The sequence below is a fragment of the Haliotis rubra genome, unplaced genomic scaffold, assembly GCF_003918875.1.
Source record: "Haliotis rubra isolate DU_JTF1 unplaced genomic scaffold, ASM391887v1 Scf148, whole genome shotgun sequence".
Taxonomy (NCBI): Eukaryota; Metazoa; Mollusca; class Gastropoda; order Lepetellida; family Haliotidae; genus Haliotis; species Haliotis rubra.
Window position 1 is genome coordinate 104,492 of NW_025765425.1, and position 21,959 is coordinate 126,450.

Consider the following 21,959-nt stretch of genomic DNA (forward strand, 5'->3'; position numbering starts at 1 on the left):
CACGAAAGTGTTTGTCGATGAATGTACTTTAACTTCAGTAATATTTCTGCTATGATATCACGGAAGTGTTTGTCGATGAATGTACTTTAACTTCAGTAATATTCCTGCTATGACATTACGGAAGTGTTTGTCGATGAATGTACTTTAACTTCAGTAATATTTCTGCTATGATATCACGAAAGTGTTTGTTGATGAATGTACTTTAACTTCAGTAATATTCTGCTATGATATCACGAAAGTGTTTGTCGATGAATGTACTTTAACTTCAGTAATATTCTTGATGTGCTGTGAGAACTACACTGAACTAAAATGGACTGTATTTACACTCAGGTCGCTGGTGAGTGAGTGGGTTAGTTTTACGCCGCTTTTAGCACAATTCAAGCAGCATCACGGCGGGGGACACCAAGAAATGGGTTTCACACATTTTACCCGTGTGGGGATGTGAACCTGGGTCTTCGAACGCTTCAACCACTAGGCTACATGTGCATTGCCTGACAGACCTGAGGTTTTTTATGTTTTATACGTAAATACATCATTCACTCACACACCCATACTATAATAATACAAAAATAAATTGATTCAGAACATTATGAAGTTTGTGTGAGCAATGTTGTTTAATAACAGCAAGATCCCTTCTGGTTTCGAAAACTGTGGATTATTCTCAAACAAATCTCATATCCCCATCCCCCAGAATATTTATATATATCGGCACCTGCCTGGGTTAAAGTGCACAAAAAACACATACCCATTGACCTTGAGTACCGGCGATACATAGAAGAGACAGAAGTCAACAGTGGTGCAGCCACTCATAGTCAGAGGTTGGGGATCCGTCAGAGGTTGGATCTTGTTAGGATCATTGGCAGGGAACACCATCGAGTTGGGAAACTAGAAATATAACATTGACAACGTTCATCTTAAAGGGACACAACGTCCGGGCGAACTGGCAGTCAAGGCAAGTTTAGTTCAATCCATCCATCTATTCTGAGAACAATTATACAAAACAGTAGTACAATAATTTGGCATTTCTCACCCCTTGGTATCCCGCCATGCATGGCGTCATGGTGTAGCTTCCCACCAGATCAGCGGCCAGGATGATGCCGTACTTGTTCTCGCCCCCAAAATCGGAATACGTGGACCACACCTCCCCGTCTGGACCCTCAAAGTCCGGCCAGGCGCGCTGGGAAAACCAACTTTGAGCATGAGACAAAATGAAAACTTAATGTATTGCGAACATTTTCATGTTAAATATTCAAATTACATGTGCATCTCTTGATTGTATACAAGTTACCAACCTACCCGTGAAGATCAGGGTAAGAATTGGTGTTCAGCAACACATGGTTGTCCTAAGAGGCGATTAACGGGATTGAGTAGTCAGGCTCGCTGCTTGATACATTTCATCGTATCCTAATGATGTTGATCACTGGATTGTCTGGTCCAGACTTTCAAGAAAAACAAACCGAGCCATCTAGTCGAGAATTACAGAAATAGTTTGCTTTGGGCCCATATCTGTATCCAGCATCCCAACGGGTTACCGTTCCCCATCAAATATCTTTAGTATATGTAATAGCTCTTAAAAGAAACGGTCGGTAAAGCGAGACTTCCGGTCTGACGGTGTTTCGGTGTATACAGTGTAAAGAGGTACCCTTCTTATCGTGTTGTCGATTGCCGTCGCTGGTCGGGATGGCTTTAAGATGAGGCCGTCCGTATTGACAGATCTGTAGAAAGAATGAAAGAAATTGAAAACTACAACAAAAACCTCTAGCCAAGCTGTTGCTAGAAGTGGCCCTGGGAATATCACAAACCGTGTCTGGTCATCAAATGAGATTAACGGTATATTTGACAAGAAAAGACAGATGTTCTATTAATAAGATTTATTATAAGTTGTTTACTGGTCACGAGGGGAACATGGGTTAATATACCCACAAACATCGAGGGTACATCAACCCATTGGCCCCGAGGGACTAGTGAACAACGTATTTATCTTACCAAACACCTCAATGTTAATTCTGAATTGTTTGAGGCACGGGTCTAAAACTTTTTGTAGCCATCGCTAGATTTTGCAGACGACAAGAAAAACAGATTTAGAGTTATCTCCCTTCCATCAATTTGCATTCGCAAAACATCGGTAATATCCGTACATCATACGTGATTCAATGTTATTCGAGATAAAGAATAACTACCACGAAGTACCAAATGAGTTCGGCATTCCCAGCGGGGTACATAGAAATGTTACTCGCTTGTGAGTGGGGTACATTAAAAATAATAGAAGAGCGCTCAGCCAATCAGAAAACGACATTTATGTGTGAGGCAAGATAATGAGTGTTTCCGTTAACATGTTGCCGACATGGTCCTACTGGTGACACAAGAAAGGTAAACAGGTTACTGAGGTAAACTTTGTGAGATACGTTAGTTTCCACATAACATCGACCTTTCAGAGCAGCAATGTTTTATTCGCCAACAGTGGAATAGAATCTACCGATTTGGCTTATGACTGTGGTGCAATTATTATTGTCAACATAGTTCATCAATATGAGACTTGTTATCATACTTCAAGGTTATTGTCAATCCTCTTTGATATTTTTCATATTTTGGGACAATTGTCAACCCACTTTGCATTAAAAATGAAGAATAATGACAATTATTATGGCTATACAACTTCTTTTATTCTGTAGAGGCGACGTTTCGACATAGGTTCTAATGTTGTTGTCAAGCAAGTGATACATGAGTAACAAATTGAGAGAATATATACAGGAGTGTTGTTACAGTAGATAGGGAATGAGTTGTTTATACAATAGATGAGGTTGATGTACAACGTTTGTATGAGAGATTGAGTAAATTGATAGGAAGCCAGTAGGGTGGCATATTCATTCCCTATCTACTGTAACAACAACTCCTGTGTATATTCTCTCAATTTGTTACTCATGTATCACTTGCGTGACAACGACATTAGAACCTATTTCGAAACGTCACCTCCACAGAATAAAAGAAGTTGTAATAATAATTGTCATTATTCTTCATCAACTCAATTTATAAAATGACCATCAAAGAAGTCACTTTGCATTGTCAAAGTCCAATTGTTGACTATTGTTTACATACTTCGGGATGGTTGTCAAAATGCTTCATATGATTATCAACCTATTTCATGATGATTTTCAAGGTACTTGGTGATGAGTGTCAACTTAGTTCCTGACGACTGGACACCTACCGCATGAAAATCAACAACCTTCTTCATGGTGATTTTCAACTTACTTTCAAATGTGTGTCAAACTATTTCAAGACGATTGGTGATTGTCAAGCTACTTTCTAATGACTGTCAACTCACTGAGGTGACTGTCAACCCTGCTTTTTGATGATTGATGACTGTCAAAGGACTTCATGATGACTGTCAACCTACATCGTGATGAGTGTCAACCTACTTCATGATGACTGTCAACCTACTTCATGATGACTGTCAACCTACATCATGATGACTGTCAACCTACTTCATGATGATTGTCAACCTACAACCAACCTACATCATGATGATTGTCAACCTACATCATGATGAGTGTCAACCTACTTCATGATGATGAGTGTCAACCTACATCATGATGACTGTCAACCTACATCATGATGACTGTCAACCTACATCATGATGACTGTCAACCTACATCATGATGACTGTCAACCTACATCATGATGACTGTCAACCTACTTCATGATGACTGTCAACCTACTGTCAACCTACATCATGATGATGACTGTGTCAACCTACTTCATGATGACTGTCAACCTACATCACCTACTTCATGATGACTGTCAACCTACATCATGATCAACCTACTTCATGATGACTGTCAACCTACTTCATGATGAGTGTCAACTGCTACTTCATGATGACTGTCAACCTACATCGTGATGAGTGTCAACCTGTCAACCTACATCATGATGACTGTCAACCTACATCGTGATGACTGTCAACCTACATCATGATGAGTGTCAACCTACTTCATGATGAGTGTCAACCTACATCATGATGACTGTCAACCTACATCATGATGAGTGTCAACCTACATCATGATGACTGTCAACCTACATCATGATGAGTGTCAACCTACTTCATGATGACTGTCAACCTACTTCATGATGACTGTCATACATCGATGACTGTCAACCTACTTCATGATGACAACCTGTCAAACCTACTTCATGATGATGACTGTCAACCTACTTCATGATGACTGTCAACCTGATGACTGTCAACCTACATCATGATGAACCTACTTCATGATGATGTGTCAACCTACTTCATGATGACTGTCAACCTACTTCATGATGATTGTCAACCTACTTCATGATGAGTGTCAACCTACTTCATGATGACTGTCAACCTACTTCATGATGATTGTCAACCTACATCATGATGACTGTCAACCTACATCATGATGACTGTCAACCTACATCGTGATGAGTGTCAACCTACTTCATGATGACTGTCAACCTACTTCATGATCAACCTACTTCATGATGAGTGTCAACCTACATCAACCTGATGAGTGTCAACCTACTTCATGATGAACTGTCAACCCTACATCATGATGACTGTCAACCTACTTCAACCTACATCATGATGACTGTCAACCTACATCATGATGAACCTACATCGTGATGACTGTCAACCTACATCATGATGACTGTCAACCTACATCATGATGAGTGTCAACCTACATCATGATGACTGTCAACCTACTTCATGATGAGTGTCAACCTACTTCATGATGACTGTCAACCTACATCATGATGACTGTCAACCTACATCATGATGACTGTCAACCTACATCATGATGACTGTCAACCTACTTCATGATGACTGTCAACCTACTACAACCTACATCATGATGACTGTCAACCTACATCATGATGACTGTCAACCTACTTCATGATGATGACTGTCAACCTACATCATGATGACTGTCAACCTACATCGTGATGACTGTCAACCTACTTCATGATGACTGTCAACCTACATCATGATGACTGTCAACCTACTTCATGATGACTGTCAACCTACTTCATGATGACTGTCAACCTACATCATGATGACTGTCAACCTACATCATGATGACTGTCAACCTACTTCATGATGACTGTCAACCTACATCATGATGAGTGTCAACCTACATCATGATGACTGTCAACCTACATTGTGATGACTGTCAACCTACTTCATGATGACTGTCAACCTACATCATGATGACTGTCAACCTACTTCATGATGACTGTCAACCTACATCATGATGACTGTCAACCTACTGTCAACCTACTTCATGATGACTGTCAACCTACATCATGATGACTGTCAACCTACATCGTGATGACTGTCAACCTACATCATGATGACTGTCAACCTAATGATGATTGTCAACCTACTTCATGATGACTGTCAACCTACTTCATGATGACTGTCAACCTACTTCATGTCAACCTACTTCATGATGATGATGAGTGTCAACCTACTTCATGATGACTGTCAACCTACATCATGATGAGACTGTCAACCTACATCATGATGACTGTCAACCTACATCATGATGACTGTCAACTTCTGACATCATCATGATGACTGTCAACCTACATCGTGATGAGTGTCAACCTACTTCATGATGATCCTACATCGTGATGATTGATGATGACTATCAACCTACATCGTGATGACTGTCAACCTACATCGTGATGAGTGTCAACCTACTTCATGATGAGTGTCAACCTACTTCATGATGATTGTCAACCTACTTTGCCGTGACTGTCAACCTACTTCATGATGACTGTCAACCTACTTCATAATAAGCGTCTTGTTTATACACCCCACCATGTCGCTGACTCCTACTGGGCCTGTACTGAGGGTTGCTACCACAGCGTTCAGGGCCGTATTCGGCTCCGTGGCACCGTCTGAAACAATATACATATATAATTTAACAACCTGGAAAAGTTGCATATTCAAAGTTAGAATGTGGCGGTGAGATCGCCTGTCCTTTGTTATACACTCCCAATAAACGTGAAGATGTTTGTCGAGAGAGGCGACTTACGGGATCGGGCGGTCAGGCTCGCTGACTTGGTCGACACATGTCATCGTATCCCAATTGAGTAGATCGATGCTCATGTTGTTGATCACTGGCTTGGTCCAGGATCGATTATTGACACACAACCGTCATATAGCTGGAATATTGCTGAGTGCGGCATTAAACAGTAAGTACATACAAATGAACAAATTATTCTCTCTGTAGCGCTTATCCTAACAATACATGTACACCTCCAGCCTGCAGCCCCTAGATGCTGGGATTATCCAGACATTCAAGGTTCATTACAGGAGACATCAGCTCAATCACCTTGTTGATTACATAGGGCCTCTAACTGTCCTGGGCGGTGGGGTAGCCTAAGGGTTAAAGCGTTGGCTCGTCACGCCGAAGACCCGGGTTCGAATCCCCACATGGGTACAATGTGTGAAGCCCATTTCTGGTGTCCCCCGCCGTGATGTTGCTGGCATATTGCTAAAAGCGGCGTAAAACCAAACTCAGTCAGTCAGTCTAACTGTCCTACCTGGTTATAATGCCACCCTGGATATAATGCCACATTTTCTTCTGGACAAACGGTGGCATTATAACCAGGGTATGCTGTATATATTTCCACCACCATACCCTCCCAACTCGAGCGGCCTGTAATCTTCTTACATTTGAGGCTACTCGGGGATTCTACCCTTGACTGTATTTATTTAACCTTGTACATAATTTTAATTTACGGACTATATGTAAGTGAAAAGTTGACCAGACTTATGACTTGGCTGGTTGCATGTCATCGTACACCAAGGGTGGACACCGTTGCTCGGAACGTCTGGTTTGCCTTGTCCACATTTAGTTATTTATAGACACAAGATAACCTCTGAGTGCATCGCATAAACACTACCAAACAAAGCAGATATGAACTTTATAGCATGCATGGACTGACAGCGCTCTACATACGGTATGGGTTTCCAGGCTGAACGCTGGTTGTCCAGAAGTTGTCCTTGAAGGGTGCAATGCCGAGAGCCCACGCAAACAGTGACGTAACGCCCACCTTCCAGTTGACCGTATTGGGAATGTAGTCGTCGCTGGCACGGGCCTGGAACGATGTGGCGTATGATGTGACAAATGAAAATATAAACCTTTTTAGGTTAAAGAGCAAAAACTTCAAAATGTAGCGTAAGTTCCTGTTCTCTCACCCAAACCCGTGAAGATTCTGGTTAGAATTGGTCAAGACTGTTGTAAGAGGCAACGCAGGATCGGGTGGTCAGGCTCGCTGACTTTGTTTGACACATGCCATCGTATCAATTTTATTACCCTTAAGATAAATTTGTTTTTCTGATTGGTCAATAGCCAAAGCATACGAAACCATGTAGGCGGATTTGCCAGGGTGTACGAACCGTCAAATGTGTCACGTGACACACTACGCTGGATTGTACAAATTACCTTGACCTTAGACGGAATATGGCTGCCAAACAGCTGATCGTTTCGAAATTGTAGAGCTGGCGTATACAATTATGAGTATAAACAGAGTAATAAAATTGTTGCCATAATTTCTTATTTGTTTGCATCAATAGAATATAAAAAAGTATAATGTTTCTATATTTCATTTTTCGTTTTGCAAACACCTAAAATTCGATCATCTTATCATAAACTAAGCTATCACGAGTTATCTCCCTTTATGAGCGTGACCGTTGACTGTTTGATTAAACATACTGTATGAAGTTTATTGTCGTTTTTTTGTTATTTTCAATTGAATGTTGATTTTTAAAGAGATCTTAAGGGTCATAATTTCGTCACATGGTGTTTTGAAAGGGTTACGGGACTGTAAGACCCTTGTAAATTCCGTAAGCGCCTCGGGAAATGCGGAATTTACAAGGGTCTTACAGTCCCGTACGCCCTTTCAAACACCGTGTGACGAATAGTGTAGATCGGTGCTCAGGCTGTTGATCACTAAATTCTCTGGTTCAGACTTGGTTATTTACAGACCAGTGCCATATAGCTGGAACACAACAAACCAACCAGTCTGTTCTCTCACGATACCTGTGTAACAACTGGGTATCTCCAACGCTTGCAGTACGTTGCGCGGTAACGCCATGCAGTATTGAAGTGTCAGCCCATTCTTAGCGGCGCCGTTACCCATCTGATGCAGCCATTGTCGTCCCAGGTCGATGTCGCTCCACAGTTTGTGAACTCTTTCAAATTCAATATTCAGGAAATCCTAGAAAACAATATGCGATTGATATACTTTTCGTGGTGCTTGATATAGTTGCAAAACACCTCACAAAGCTTTTAAAGGTCAGCTATGTTTTTGCTCCTCGCCCATTTACGGCGTATCGATGTATTGATATTTTCAGGAACGCTGTGGGAATGACACTTTGAATTGTTACTCTATCACTCCAGAGTTGCAACTACATGGAAACGCTCCTCACAAAATAATTGTGCATTCCTCAACTTCATGTGAGCTGTATGTTCAGGAACGAGAGATCTCACCTGTTCGTAGACCAACAAGCCCCACTTCCTTGCATCAGCTAGCAAATCATTCCAGAATTTCTGAAAAGTAATGAATGGTTCCTGTAAATAAGACGTTTGTTGTGCCCTTAAACCTACAATGGTCTTAAGTGCACAGAAATCATTAATATTCATGAGTGGGCGGAGCTTATGTCACTACGTCACATACACGGCACAGTATCTTCCGCGGAACTAGTGGAGGGAGTTGACCAACGCTTCTTCGTCTGCCATTACCTTATAGTGAGTGAGTGAGTATGGTTTTACGCCGCTTTTAGCAATATTCCAGCAATATCACGGCGGGGACACCAGAAATGGGCTTCACACATTGTACCAATGCGGGGAATCGAACCCGGGTCTTCGGCGTGACGAGCGAACGCTTTAACCACTAGGCTACCCGCCGCCCTCATTGCCTGATACAATGTGACAGCTACAATATGCATATGAGGTATATGTAAACATGAAGTATACGTGCCGTTTATTCAATACCACAGACGTTTATGACAAATGGTAACTTACATCAGCATGTTCGATTTGTTTGTCTGAGGGAGAAATAAATCATATATTCCTTCAACTATCTTAACTGCAATTATTCAAATAAGAATCCCAATGGTATTAATAACCACGAGGCTATGATTCACGAGAGATATAATGAGAATGAAGACAATACATGCAACAGTGTCGCTGTTACATCCGGGAAATACTCTGTTCGTGCTTTAAAATACTAATAGTCGAAACTCGTTGTCTCGAATTTGGATGTGTTGAATCCCCGGTTACGAAAACAAACTGTCCCCACAAACTTTTACTCTTAATGTTACTGTTTTAACCCGAATTGAATCAATTTTATAGTCCTCAGAGTTAAAAATAAGTACGTAAATATGTTGGGGTTTTCTCAGTATTTTCATTGTAATATCATGATCATAGGCTCTCCCGGATTTGATTATATTTGTCCAAGAAATCTGTGTTTGTAGTAAGGGGTGGCTTAATGGGCCGAGTTGTCGACCTTGGTGAAGTGGTTTATTGCTTATCATACTCCCAAGGGAGTTGAGGTTGCCGGGTTTGTTTTTGTGCCGTTTATAGCAATATCCCAGTAATATCACGGCAGGGGACACCAGGAATGGTCTTCACGCCTTGTATTCATGTGGGAAATCGAACCGGGACCTTCGGCGTGACGACCACTAGGCTACCCACCACTCCCACTTACAAAGAAAACGTGTCACCGATAGAAATATAGCCGTTACCTCCTCCAACGGTAAAGACTTTTCACCCTCAATCAGGAAGTCGTACTTCCCTCCATTAGCTTTGGCATAAGTCGTGTTGCTGGACCTAGGAGAAACCCAAGGGACCGTTTAGTAAGATTGTTACATTCATAAACACGAACAAAAGTTAAACACTTCTTTTTCTACGTACGTAAACCCCTATAGGATTCCATAGGAACACTGGTGTGGGGTGAACCTGGTTTGAAAGTTGGTCACGTGACTACAGTGTGTAACCCTGCTGATGGCGTGTCACAGTGCCCCACGGAGTAGATCGTTACTCATACCATCGACCATTGGATCGCCAGACCCACACTTGGTTAAATGCAGGCAACTGTGACAAGCTTACTTTTTGTGGATTTTTCAAAAAGCACCATCGATCACTCGATAGCCATGACATCGTAGATGTGTCAAGATTACCATTGCCTAGTTTTCATATCTTGCTTGTTATCGTCCCGATACACAATTACCTGTTTATGCTCCAGATCGAGGTCAAGGTTGTCAAATCGAGGTCAAGCTCGAGTAAAGACAATACAGGAAATGTCTTTGCGTGATTACTCCATATTTGAGTATATTTGGTCTTGCATTTTTGCCAATTGTGACTTGAAGGTGGTGTGTGCTGCTTCATATTTTGCTTACAGCACAGCAGAACCTCACCCCTGCATAACCAAGAACTAAGTAACACGCATGTACTGTAGATCATAGTACATAATTTACAACATCCAAGACATCTAGTACAAAGTGTAATTAATATTGTCCAACAACCAGTTTTTATATATCACCCCACTAAAATAATGTTTACATAATTTGATAAATAATTGTTTCATGATGAATATTCATATGGCTGAAAGTTTTCACGTTTTTGTTTTGAATATCTGACAGTAGTAACCGAAATAATTGTAACCATGCCATCACGGTCATTTTATATTATTTCGAGCTGTTGATTGATTTGTGACTCTATGACTTTTTGTGTGTATAAAAACTTCACCATAAATGGCAAAGTTCATATATTTATATTTTTTTTAAATAATGTTACAAGAACTGCTATTTATTTAATATATCATTATCAATATATTTACAGCATGGCAAAGAAACAATTTGACACATGCAGATCCCTGTCATCTATCCAAAGTAAAATTTATAATGCATTTTCTTTCACATTTGCAAAGCAACAAACAATTTATTTCTTGTATCTTTGAGTCATTCTGTCACCTGAACTTGCATACAGTCATCCACAGACTTGGAAGAGAGTAAAATTATATGTCAAGCCTACCAACTAGTTTACACATGCATTTTACATTGCATAAAGCCAATTGTCTCCATTGATTATATCTATTAAATAGTTCCTAACAAATATGAATATTGATATGTATAAAATAGTTTTTAATTTGAAATAGTTACTGAAAATATTGCTGCAGCATAACAAATGTATTTAGAAAATAAATAAAACATTAAACAAACAAAAATATTCTAATTTGGAAATTACATACTTTAATTGAAAATGGAAATGACAGTCAATGCCAAATATGAATAGACCATCAACTCGATAAAGTTGGTAACACATGACTCTTTTATGAATAGCAGTATATTAATTAATAGTTTTATTAATTCAATAAATAAAGTTTACTCAAATACATTTTACGTTAACCATGTCATTGATTCCCGAAATATATTTTCTGACAAACACTGTCCGCGATACTGAAAAGAAACACGTTTAGCGATAGAACTGCACTGGCTGTCAAAAATATATTATAGCTAAAGAAATGTACTCATATGTCTTCGAATTGACTCATTGTTGTCGGTTGTCAGTAAGAAACCGATAATCCTTGAAGGAATAATAATTTTTCGATCTTATCGTCCCAAAATGATCCAATTATTCCGACTGTCACCAGCTGTTACAGCCAAGCATGGTAGTATACTTGGTCCGGTCTAGTAAGGTGATATTTGGCGGTCGCGCAATTTGGTACCAGAACTGGTTCTTGAGTATTCGCTTGTCACCGGAAATCTAGTAGCGGAAGTAGCGCCTCGCGAGACTTACGGGCCTTATACGCATGATAATCTGTCGACCCCTCAAAGCTAGTCGTCTATTCATCTCTGTGTAACACTTCATGACCTACTGTCTACAACACGTGTATTGGAAAAAAACGCCTTACCTCCACTAAATGATCAAGCCATAGTGCAAGGGCAAGTAAGCAAATCTGGCCAGCCATTGTATTCAGTTCCTATTGTGCATGCATTTTATAAAATCGGGTGTTTTTGTCCCGCATACAACGTTTTAATTCTGTTTTAAAAAGTACGTATTCTGTTATTCGAGAATGAAAATAGCGTCACCGGCACTGTTGAAAGAAACAACAATACACAGCGTTACTTCGCCTAGCGACAGAAGACGACCCTAACATTTGTCCCGTTTGTGTTGCTATAGAAACAGCATTCTCGTATCTGATTGGACGAATGGCGTATCATGTCACCTAATGGTTGCGCTCGAAGGTACCCGAAACGCCTTCATCAAGTAAAATGAAGTTGTTATGCATAAAAGTTTCAAGGGTTTTGGGGTTTTTTTTGTTCCCCTAACTCTTGAACCTCTATCAAATGAGAACTGTTTATAGGTATGTTTACGACTGTTTACGGTTGCACTCTGCTATTAAGATGGCGTAGGTAAACAAGTGCTCCACTGTAATTATTAAGAGAGGAAAATGACTTATGTAAAGCTTATACAGTTAAAGGGTTAACTGCTGGAAAGGTGGACGTATTCACTTGAAACTTTGAATAAAAACAAAATACGGATATGAGGAAGTGATCAATACTCCCGAGAACCGATGTATCTGGATTGCAAAAAAACCCAACAAAAACCAAAAACTTTGATTGGCCCAAAACGTATAAACTGAAAATGTCACAGAGCTGTACCCAAACACATAATATTGTTTGTTTTACCTTCACACACCATCCAAAATACGTATATACTTTGTTTTGACCTGCAGTTTTAGATGGAGTTGTGTTTGTACAAGGCAGGTACAAAACGGAAACATAGTCCAAAGAAGAAATGACATTCCACATGTGCCGTATGTATACTGAAGGAAACTAATAAGGGAACACCACATCGCAGTGTTCCTCTATTTATACTCAGATTCACATCCACAGTGTGAAGAGACATTGAAAAGAATAATGCCTGTGCTTTCATGTGTTCCCTTATTTGTTTCCCTCAGTATATATTTTCATGCTTATTATAGTCATTATCTTATCACATGACTCACCAGAACATGCTGTGGGCAAGAACAGGAAGTTCCGTCTTGTTATACAGCCACCTTGTAACACACGAAGAAAGGGGGTTATTTAAGTAATATTGACATAAACAGTTCTAACAGCAACCATTTTATATATATACTGACAAAGGCGCTTCATGCATTCATAATGAATAACGATCAGAAAGCGAATAATGTATATGTATGTTCCTTAATATAGTTTATTGCATTATGAGATATAAGAAATTATCAGCATGACCAAACACAATATTTATTGGTTGGAAGCGAAAACGCCTCCTTTAATCAGGCTGAATTTGTCTCTCGGGTGAAATGTCTCTCTGAACTGAGATTCAAACTGAACTTTAAACAATTCCAAATGACCAATGAACATAGCTGTAGCAAATTAGGAGCCACGTGACCAGGTGGCTAATCCGAAAATATTGTCCCGCTTTACTTCATGGTTAATGTGGAAATCGAGTTTTCTATACATCTCTAATTTAAGCACATTCTGTGTTTTTACTGATCAAAAACGTTGATAAAGTCATACACTTTCAATTCAAAACAAATCCACACGTAATAGAGCACACTTGTACTAATTCAGTATATAATTTCAAATTGCAGAATCGGAAAATCCATTCCATTTTAGTAGAACCCAGGCTTTTCTTGTTTCACTGCATTTAAGCAGAGACATTGTATGGTCTCTGATTTAAGACAATCAGTTAACATCTCACTGCAATCCATCAGGAAAGATGCTAGGTTTGGCTTCCCATGTGATGACACCGTGGTTCTTGTCGTAATAGTACCACCACCAGTCGTACTGGATGTACCTGACAACAAAACAGGAATAATTCCTGTAATCTGATTGGTTTAGCGTAAACATTTTGGGTTCTCCTCTTATTCAGTCTGATAGAATTTCAGCTGACGACTGTGTTGTTGTATTTTCCACAATCTATTAGTAAACAGGAGGTTCCTTTATATACCACTTTATATATGATTATATATGATTCTTTCAAATATATATACATAGTTAATAGAGGTGTGACGATACAGACATTTCACGATGCGATAAGTATTGCGATATGGAACGATACGATTCGATACGATGCATATCACGATATGCTATCATTCGTTATTTTCTTTTAAAAAGTTTATTTTGATAACAAGAAACAGTGTAAATTTTGACATAACCGTCAATTTCTGGTGAAAATTCACAATTTTAAGGTCAACGATACATATCACGATACGGAAAAAAGTATCGATATATTTATTGTCAGAAAAGTATCACGATTATCGATACTACGATATATCGTCACAGCTCTAATAGTTAATGCATTATGATTACATTTTAGCATAGGAAAAGACCGAATGATCCTTAACTTGTTTGAGTAGCATATGTAGGATGATATTGCTACGGAATTGAGTATTATACATAAGTTGACAAAATGTCACGACTGTACAAACCTGACGGGTACCCCCAACTGTTTAATGTAGTTGTTGATGTCCAGTATCGTGTCCTGGTAGTTCTTCCCCTTCTCAGGTATGTTAAAGTAGTATGCACCTGCACAAACAGCAGTTTTTGTGCATGGAAAAATAAATTGAAAATGGAATGCGTCAGGGTTGTTTTCTATCCCTTTATCTATAAACAGGTTTTGGTGAGACAGACTAATAGCTGATAGCATGAACACTGTCCACACCACCAGATGACATACAATCACAGAGATCTCGCATTCTAAACACCGACGGGACGGTGGGGTAGCTTAGTGATTAAAGCGTTCGCTTGACAGGTTCGATTCCCCACATGGGTACAATGTGTGAAGCCCATTTCTGGTGATGTTTGTGAGAGATGATTTTACGGAATTCCCTTTAAAAAGTCATAAAGACAGCCGTCTCAATAATAGTTGAAGATGAAAATTTGAAGAATGATGTTTATTTGTTTATATATTCTCACCATCGTCGGTCCAGTACCCCAAGTAGTTGATTGTAAAGTCCGACTTGACATATCGGTCCGTACGTCCGTACCATGTTTGTAAAATCTGACCCCAGCTAACGAAGGCCTGCAAGTAGTTTGTGATACTCCTTGTGATAGAAAATAAAACACTCAAATTTCATAAATATTCTAGACATTTCTTAATATGCTTTTATATCAATGAATATCAATGAAAAACTACATTTGTACTATTTTCTTAAATGTAATGGGCCGCTGGTGTAGCCCAATGGTTAAAACATTCGCTCGTCCCGCTGAAGACCCGGGTTCGATTCCCAACATGTGTACATTTCTGGTGACCCCCGCCTTGATATTGTTGGAATATTGCTCAAAACGGCACAAAACTACACTCACTCCCTCAAGATCACAGAATCACGATTTTCCTTCAGGTCGTGTGGCCGGAGAGTGGCCTTAATTTCACGGAACAGCATTAAAGAGATGACACTGGCGAACTTCTTAAACATTTAGGGGCACACCCCTTAAATATTCACAGTGTAAATAAATTTGTTGTTTCTAAACTCAGGTAATTTGTTGCATAAACTGGAAAAGCGTGTATTCCTACATTCCTGCGATCGGAAACTGTGGTTACGACCCATCCCACAGTATAAAAGATTGAGCATTCGGAAGTTTATGTACCTTGTTAATGCCTTGGTTGCCACAGAAAAGAATAAAACTGTTTTCTACATCTGCAGGAACATTCTCCACTCCACCCATCGTCCCCCAGTAGACGTTGTCACCGCCCGTACTTGCGTTCTGACGCCATATTGATGACGACATAAACTGACTGGCAGGGGAGATAATCAGGGTATTTGCAGTCTTCACGCGATCAAATAGTGCCAGGGGACCCCTTTGAGTCCATCGACGATCGTAAATGATGACGGCCCCCATCTGTAATTGTGAAATGAATAATTGGTTAAAACGGGGTGCGATGCTGAATCCTGTGGCGCCCTCTATTGTATCATGGCATTCCAGAATGACGCCATGTCCCACAACTGCGAAAGGTCACGTCACGATTGCAATGGAAAATGTGTTAAATATAATCTTAATAATTATCTTTTTTCAGTTTTTAGGATTTTATCATAAATATATCGGATGCCCTGAAGGTATTTGTAATATTTCAAGTAAAATTTGAAAATTCGAAATGAGAATGACTTTTTTCAGACGCTTACTGCCCAAGACGTAGTTCTCGATGTCCAAACATTTGGCCGCTATAACTAAGGTAGCCCAAAGGTAGAGTAGCCTCTTGTATTTGGAATCCAGGAAAGCCAGATATGGTGTAGTTACCGTTGGTGGCGGTGTTGTTAGCTCCGTTGATGAAACGCTGTTGTTGAAGATGTTGATGAAAACATTAGTGTAGATGATGATGATGATGATGATGATGATGATGATGATGATGATTGAATAGTTTGTATTAAATGATGCATAAATATATTTCATGTTTACAGTCAATGTGTGATGAAGGCTCGAAATTGATGCAGTTCTTTGACGTAAACCACTCTTGAGAAACACAAGAGCACGAGTGCGTGCGTGCGTGCGTGCGTGCGTGCGTGCGTGCGTGCGTGCGTGCGTGTGACAGAGAGACAGAATCAACGATCATGGGTACCTGGCGGAACTGTGAGCCTCAGACGTCTGAGTCACTCATACCCTTGTAAGGTAGAGAATATAGGATGTTGCGATATTTTATTCTATTTATATATAGAAACACATCGAAAACGAAAAACATATAGCAACATCCTACATTTTTCATAGTATTAACGACCGCCTCCGTGGTATAGTGGTTAGAGCGTCCGCCCAGAGAGCGGAAGGTCGCGGGTTCGATCCCCGATCGCGTCATACCAAAAGACGTTAAAATATGGTACTTGTTGGTCCCTGTCTGGCGTTCGGCATTAATGGGTACAACAAGGACTGGTCGGCTCGGAGTCAGTATAATGTGTCTGAGTGGGGTATTCATGCTTCACTGCGGCATGGTATCTCAGTGGGCTAGCACTATAAAACCAGCCTAAGTCTGGGCTAGTACAAGCAGCCGCACATACACATACACACGCATGCACGTCGTCATATGAGCGAAAAATGAGCACGACGTTAACCCCAATTTCACCTCACCTCACGTCATAGTATTAACCATGGCAAAGGAACTTATGCAAACATCTGTTATTACATTGACCCTCAAAGAATAATTAAAAGGCAAATTTAACTAAAAATGAACAAAAAAATGTAGTTTATAAAAAATATTGACTCATTTTGTGGTGATGATAACAATTGCTGTCATCTTCTCAAGATTCTGGCATACAGTCGTCAAGGGATCACATCTATATCAGTCACCGAGCACAGAGTCAATATCTGGTGTAACCTCCGCCAACTGCAATAACGTCCCTGACCCTCCTCCTCACTGTATCAGACGTTAAATTGGCGTTGAGGCGTTGCGTTCCATTCTTGATGGAGGGCTTGTTCCAAAGCATCAAGATTTTGTACTGCAGGGTCTCTCTGGACTATTTTGCGATCAGTAATGTCCCAAACATGCTCTATGGGATTAAGATCTTGACTCATGGCGGGCCAAGGTGGAGTTGCTGTCGCCTCTTGATGTAAGAAATCACCAACGGCACGGTACGTGGGGCCTAGCATTGTCGTCCATTAAGACTGGCCTTGTGTTGAGAGGATGGTCATCAAAGTGTGGCACAACAACCCTCCCTGGGTACCGTTGTCTATTTAGATTTTGTCTGATGGTCACAAGGTCATTACAACAATGAACTCATGCCAAAAGGTTCTTGCACCAAGATATTAGATTGTGCATATGCAGTGTTTCAGCGGCGCCAAACATCAGCCACGAAGACCCTCCCACATGACGTCTCATTCCAGTGACATCCATCGTTAACACCAACATAGTGTTCTGGGATAACAACGGACGTTTAATTGGACGTCTGACTATAACTGGCCGATTCCATCCATCGTTAACACCAACATAGTGTTCTGGGATAACAACGGACGTCTGATTGGTCGTCTGACTATAACTGGCCGATTCCATCCATCGTTAACACCAACATAGTGTTCTGGGATAACAACGGACGTTTAATTGGACGTCTGACTATAACTGGCCGATTCCATCCATCGTTAACACCAACATAGTGTTCTGGGATAACAACGGACGTCTGATTGGTCGTCTGACTATAACTGGCCGATTTCAAGCAATTTCGAACTGTTCTGCTGAAGTGAGTGAGTTTACGCCGCACTCAGCAATATTCCAGCTATAGGACGGTGGTCTGTACATAATCGAGTCTGGGCCAGACAATCCGGTGATCAACAGCGTGAGAATCGATCTACGCCCTTGGGATACGATGACATATGTCAACCAAGGTAGCGAGCCTGACCACCCGATCTCACTTTGTTTTTAACACCCCACTTGACATGAACGGATAAAGTCTTATAATACTTAGAAGGACTGTATCCTCTCTAGGAGTTGCCACTCGAAGTGGACCTGACGCTTAGGGTTCTTAGCATCATTAGTTGGCTGGTGTCCTTCTGGCCAATCGGCTGATAGTAGATGGATGACAGCCAACAGCTCTTGCAATAGCTCTCAGTGACATGCGAGCATTCCGCTTACCAATAACCTGCCATGTATGAGCAGCTGTCAGTTGAAAGGCCCTATATTTCCTCATTTAGTCAAATGATTTTCTAAGTTATCGAGCTGAAAGAACAGTTTACTGAAATTTGCGTAATGACGGATACATGTATTGCACGTGATGCTCGCCTTTGGTCGTTGCACGGGCATGTCTACAACCAATGTATGGTGTGCCTGAAGGGTCAAAATAATTATACAAACAAGCATAATTAGGACATGAATATAAAAGGCTATATGGAGTTTAAATTCCACGCTGTGATGATACTTTTTCATGTGTATATATAGGTCGCATCTAAACTATATTTAATCTCTGTGGCTACGGATTTTACCTGTTTGAACAGCATGAATGGTATGGCAGGATTGTTGTAGGTGAAGATGCTTGTATCCGGGGTGTACTGTACAAAACTGGCCTCGATCTGACTGGTCCCTGCCTGGTACAAGAAGCTGTTGGACTGCCACTGACCAATGAAGTCCACACCACTGGACTGAGTGTTCTTGACCAGCTTCAGAGATCCATCAGCCGTGGTGAAGACCTCACCTTCAGATCTGAAGAAGATTGGAGCGCTCTTCAGCCAGACGTCTCCCTGGACAACGACGTTGTAGCTGCCGTCGGTGTTGACGTTGACGGCAAAGTCCTGCTTTCCCTCTGTGCATGGTGTGACTGCTGAAATGAAATACAGTGATGTTTGTTTTGGACTGAATTCTCTCTTCACAAAGATGGATGCATGTATTTCTTTGAATGTGTTAGTTTTGTGTGGGTCGGGGTTGGCGAGGCTCCCCAGTCTTCAGGGAATGACCCTCAAGGTTCTTTGCGGGAGAGAGAGAGAGAGAGAGAGAGAGAGAGAGAGAGAGAGAGAGAGAGAGAGAGAGAGAGAGAGAGAGAGAGAGAGAGAGAGAGAGAGAGAGAGAGAGAGAGAGAGAGAGAAGAGATTCGAGCAATATTCTCCAATATTCGAGCAACATTCACCAGAGTGATTCATTTGCTTCAGTGTGGGGCCTGACCTTGACCCTAGTGTTGTCAGATATGGGTACCGTTGACTGATAATGGACTTGTTACAACAATACATAGCGGTCATAACGTGTCACAGGGGTCGAGACTTCATTTGACTAACATCAACCTCTTTATCATATACATACAGATTACATCTCGTCTATTTCCATAAGGTGTAAGGTCTGGAAATGCTGGGACCACATTAGCTGGTGGAGTTTACGTCACGTAGTTCGAGGATAGGTTACAAACAACATACGGAAAAAACGACTGATAATCAATATTGGGTTAAAACAAACAATACTTATTTCACTCTGATGACATATATCTGTATCCATTTACATATAATAGGATTTTAGGGGACTTGCAAACAGGCAAAATTGCAAACAGACATATATAAGATACCCTTCTTAAGACACAAAGTATATCAACTCAGACCCAAAAACCATTCCGTTTGTATCACGCGAATGCCGAAATGAAACCAAAGTAGAGAGTAACAAATAACCTCCAGTTACGACTGAAGGCGGTGATAATATATCCGAATATCATGCCCCATGTGATATAGGTATAAAGAGCCGACCAATATTTTGATATCATATCGTCAAATAGTATGTCTCAAATGATTAAATGTTAATCAATACCATTTATACCTACAAATGTGTTTTGTAACATGATCGCCGCAGATAATGACGATTGTCTATATTACGAGGCAGCGATATATTTTCCTCCTTTGACGATACCGATAACTGCGATACATAAAACGCTTGCAAGATGTATCGATTCCTATTTTAAAACTTACATCGATTCAAATTTCAACTTGAACTAGTTATATCCATCTCGAGCCAAACATGACTTAAGTCTTGATACATTGAAATTATATAAAACGAAGACCCTCCGATTTATTAGTGAATAAATGTAGCTAGCTTTACTTAAAATATAGGTTTGAAACTAACATAATTTGAAAATTACATATTGGCTGTAACTATTTTGATGGACTAATCAGCGAGCGCGTCTTAAGACACAAAGTATGAACTCAGACCCAACCATAATGCTATGAAAAGGCGCAAAAATTATGTATCGCAGTACGTATCGTATCGTGACCTTTCATCATGCCCCATGTGATATAGGATATAAAGAGCGTGATATTTGTTTCATATCGTCATCCAGTATGTTATTGGATGTTATACGTGTTACCTACAAATGTTTTTTGGCATAACATCTCTTGACAGTCTCCTCCAAACCAAGCTGCATGCATTGTTTTATGATGATCATTTGTACATGTAAATACACTCAACCTACTCCGTACCTTTATCAGATCGACCCGTGACTATCCGGGTTAGAATTTGTCTTCACTAACCCATGCTTGTAAGATGTGACTAACGGGATCGGGTGGTCAGGCTCACTGACTTGTTTGACACATGTCATCGTATCCCAGTTGCGTAGATTGATGCTCACTGAATTGTCTGGTCCAGACTCGATTACTTACAGACCGCCGTCATATAGCTGGAATATTGCTGTGTGCGGCGTAAAACAACAAACCAAATCTTCATCAAATCGGCATTTTTTCAAACTACATCACTGACAATGAAAACCACATGACAAGCCATGGACAGCATATATCAAACCCAGCTTTATATCTAATAAGAACAATGCGTTGGGGAAATTGGCGGATTACAAATATCCTTCATCAGACCTAGGTGACCGTCAAGAGGCAAAAACTTCATCAGCTGTTTAAGTTGTATAGTTTTATTGGGTTATTAGATTTTTTACTTTGATGGGCAAAAAGGTTTTGTTATTATCAACCATTGTGATCAACCCAGAACAAACGAGCCACTTACTGATACAGAGGTACAACGACACAAATCCACACACCCAGGCCTTGGTGAACATCTTGAATCACCAGCATCCAAGAGGCCCAATAATCGCTGGATGTTATACAGGCAAGGTCGGGCACTATCTCTAGCCATATGGGGTGAATGACGTGTGATACCGCCCGGACGTCCAATGGCGTATCAACCTGTGGATAATCTGACCATTATTTATCAGTTATCCTATCACATAACGCACAATTAGCATCTATATACAAACATTCCACATTTAGTATGTAGACCGTGTCCACAATCTAGTTCTTGTTTCAGATTTATTTATACCACTGTTTCCAGTAATTTTGCAGAAAGATGTTAATGGCAATGCCGAAAGCAACGTTGTCTGTGTTAGATGAGATATAATTTAAAATTGTAGCATTTCAATTTCTCAACCAAGATGCAGATAGTCTGTCATTACGGACTTCTTGAAATGACAATATCAAGCTAGTGACCTTGACATATTTGTCT

At 40.4% G+C, this 21,959-nt stretch overlaps 1 protein-coding gene across 2 annotated transcripts; it reads right to left on the reverse strand.

Annotated features, from left to right (window-relative positions):
• Positions 1-748: 748 nt before the first annotated feature.
• Positions 749-21,566, reverse strand: LOC124269827. Of its 2 annotated transcripts, none has more exons than XM_046704861.1 (16): positions 21,465-21,566; positions 18,968-19,302; positions 16,192-16,343; positions 15,659-15,910; positions 14,987-15,092; positions 14,500-14,596; positions 13,770-13,865; positions 13,051-13,101; positions 9,785-9,869; positions 8,529-8,588; positions 8,079-8,256; positions 6,996-7,134; positions 5,817-5,928; positions 1,643-1,715; positions 1,031-1,177; positions 749-885 (listed from the first exon to the last, which is right to left on the reverse strand). In XM_046704861.1, the coding sequence occupies exons 4-15, from the start codon at positions 15,908-15,910 to the stop codon at positions 1,158-1,160; spliced, it is 1,269 nt and encodes a 422-aa protein (XP_046560817.1). In that variant the 5' UTR covers positions 16,192-16,343; positions 18,968-19,302; positions 21,465-21,566; the 3' UTR covers positions 749-885; positions 1,031-1,157. The 2 variants fall into 2 exon arrangements, with proteins under 2 accessions (XP_046560817.1, XP_046560818.1); XM_046704862.1 differs by having other exon boundaries at positions 18,968-19,299; positions 21,465-21,562.
• Positions 21,567-21,959: the final 393 nt, after the last annotated feature.

What these genes read in the sequence shown, in the direction of transcription:
- LOC124269827 (XM_046704861.1), bottom strand. Translation starts at nt 15,910, where the DNA reads ATGGGGGCCGTCATCATTTACGATCGTCGATGGACTCAAAGGGGTCCC. An exon ending in GCAACCAAGGCATTAACAAG is followed by an intron (nt 15,093 to 15,658) that starts GTACATAAACTT and finishes AACTACTTGCAG; the next exon opens with GCCTTCGTTAGCTGGGGTCA. An exon ending in GCTTGTTGGTCTACGAACAG is followed by an intron (nt 8,257 to 8,528) that starts GTGAGATCTCTC and finishes ATTGTTTTCTAG; the next exon opens with GATTTCCTGAATATTGAATT.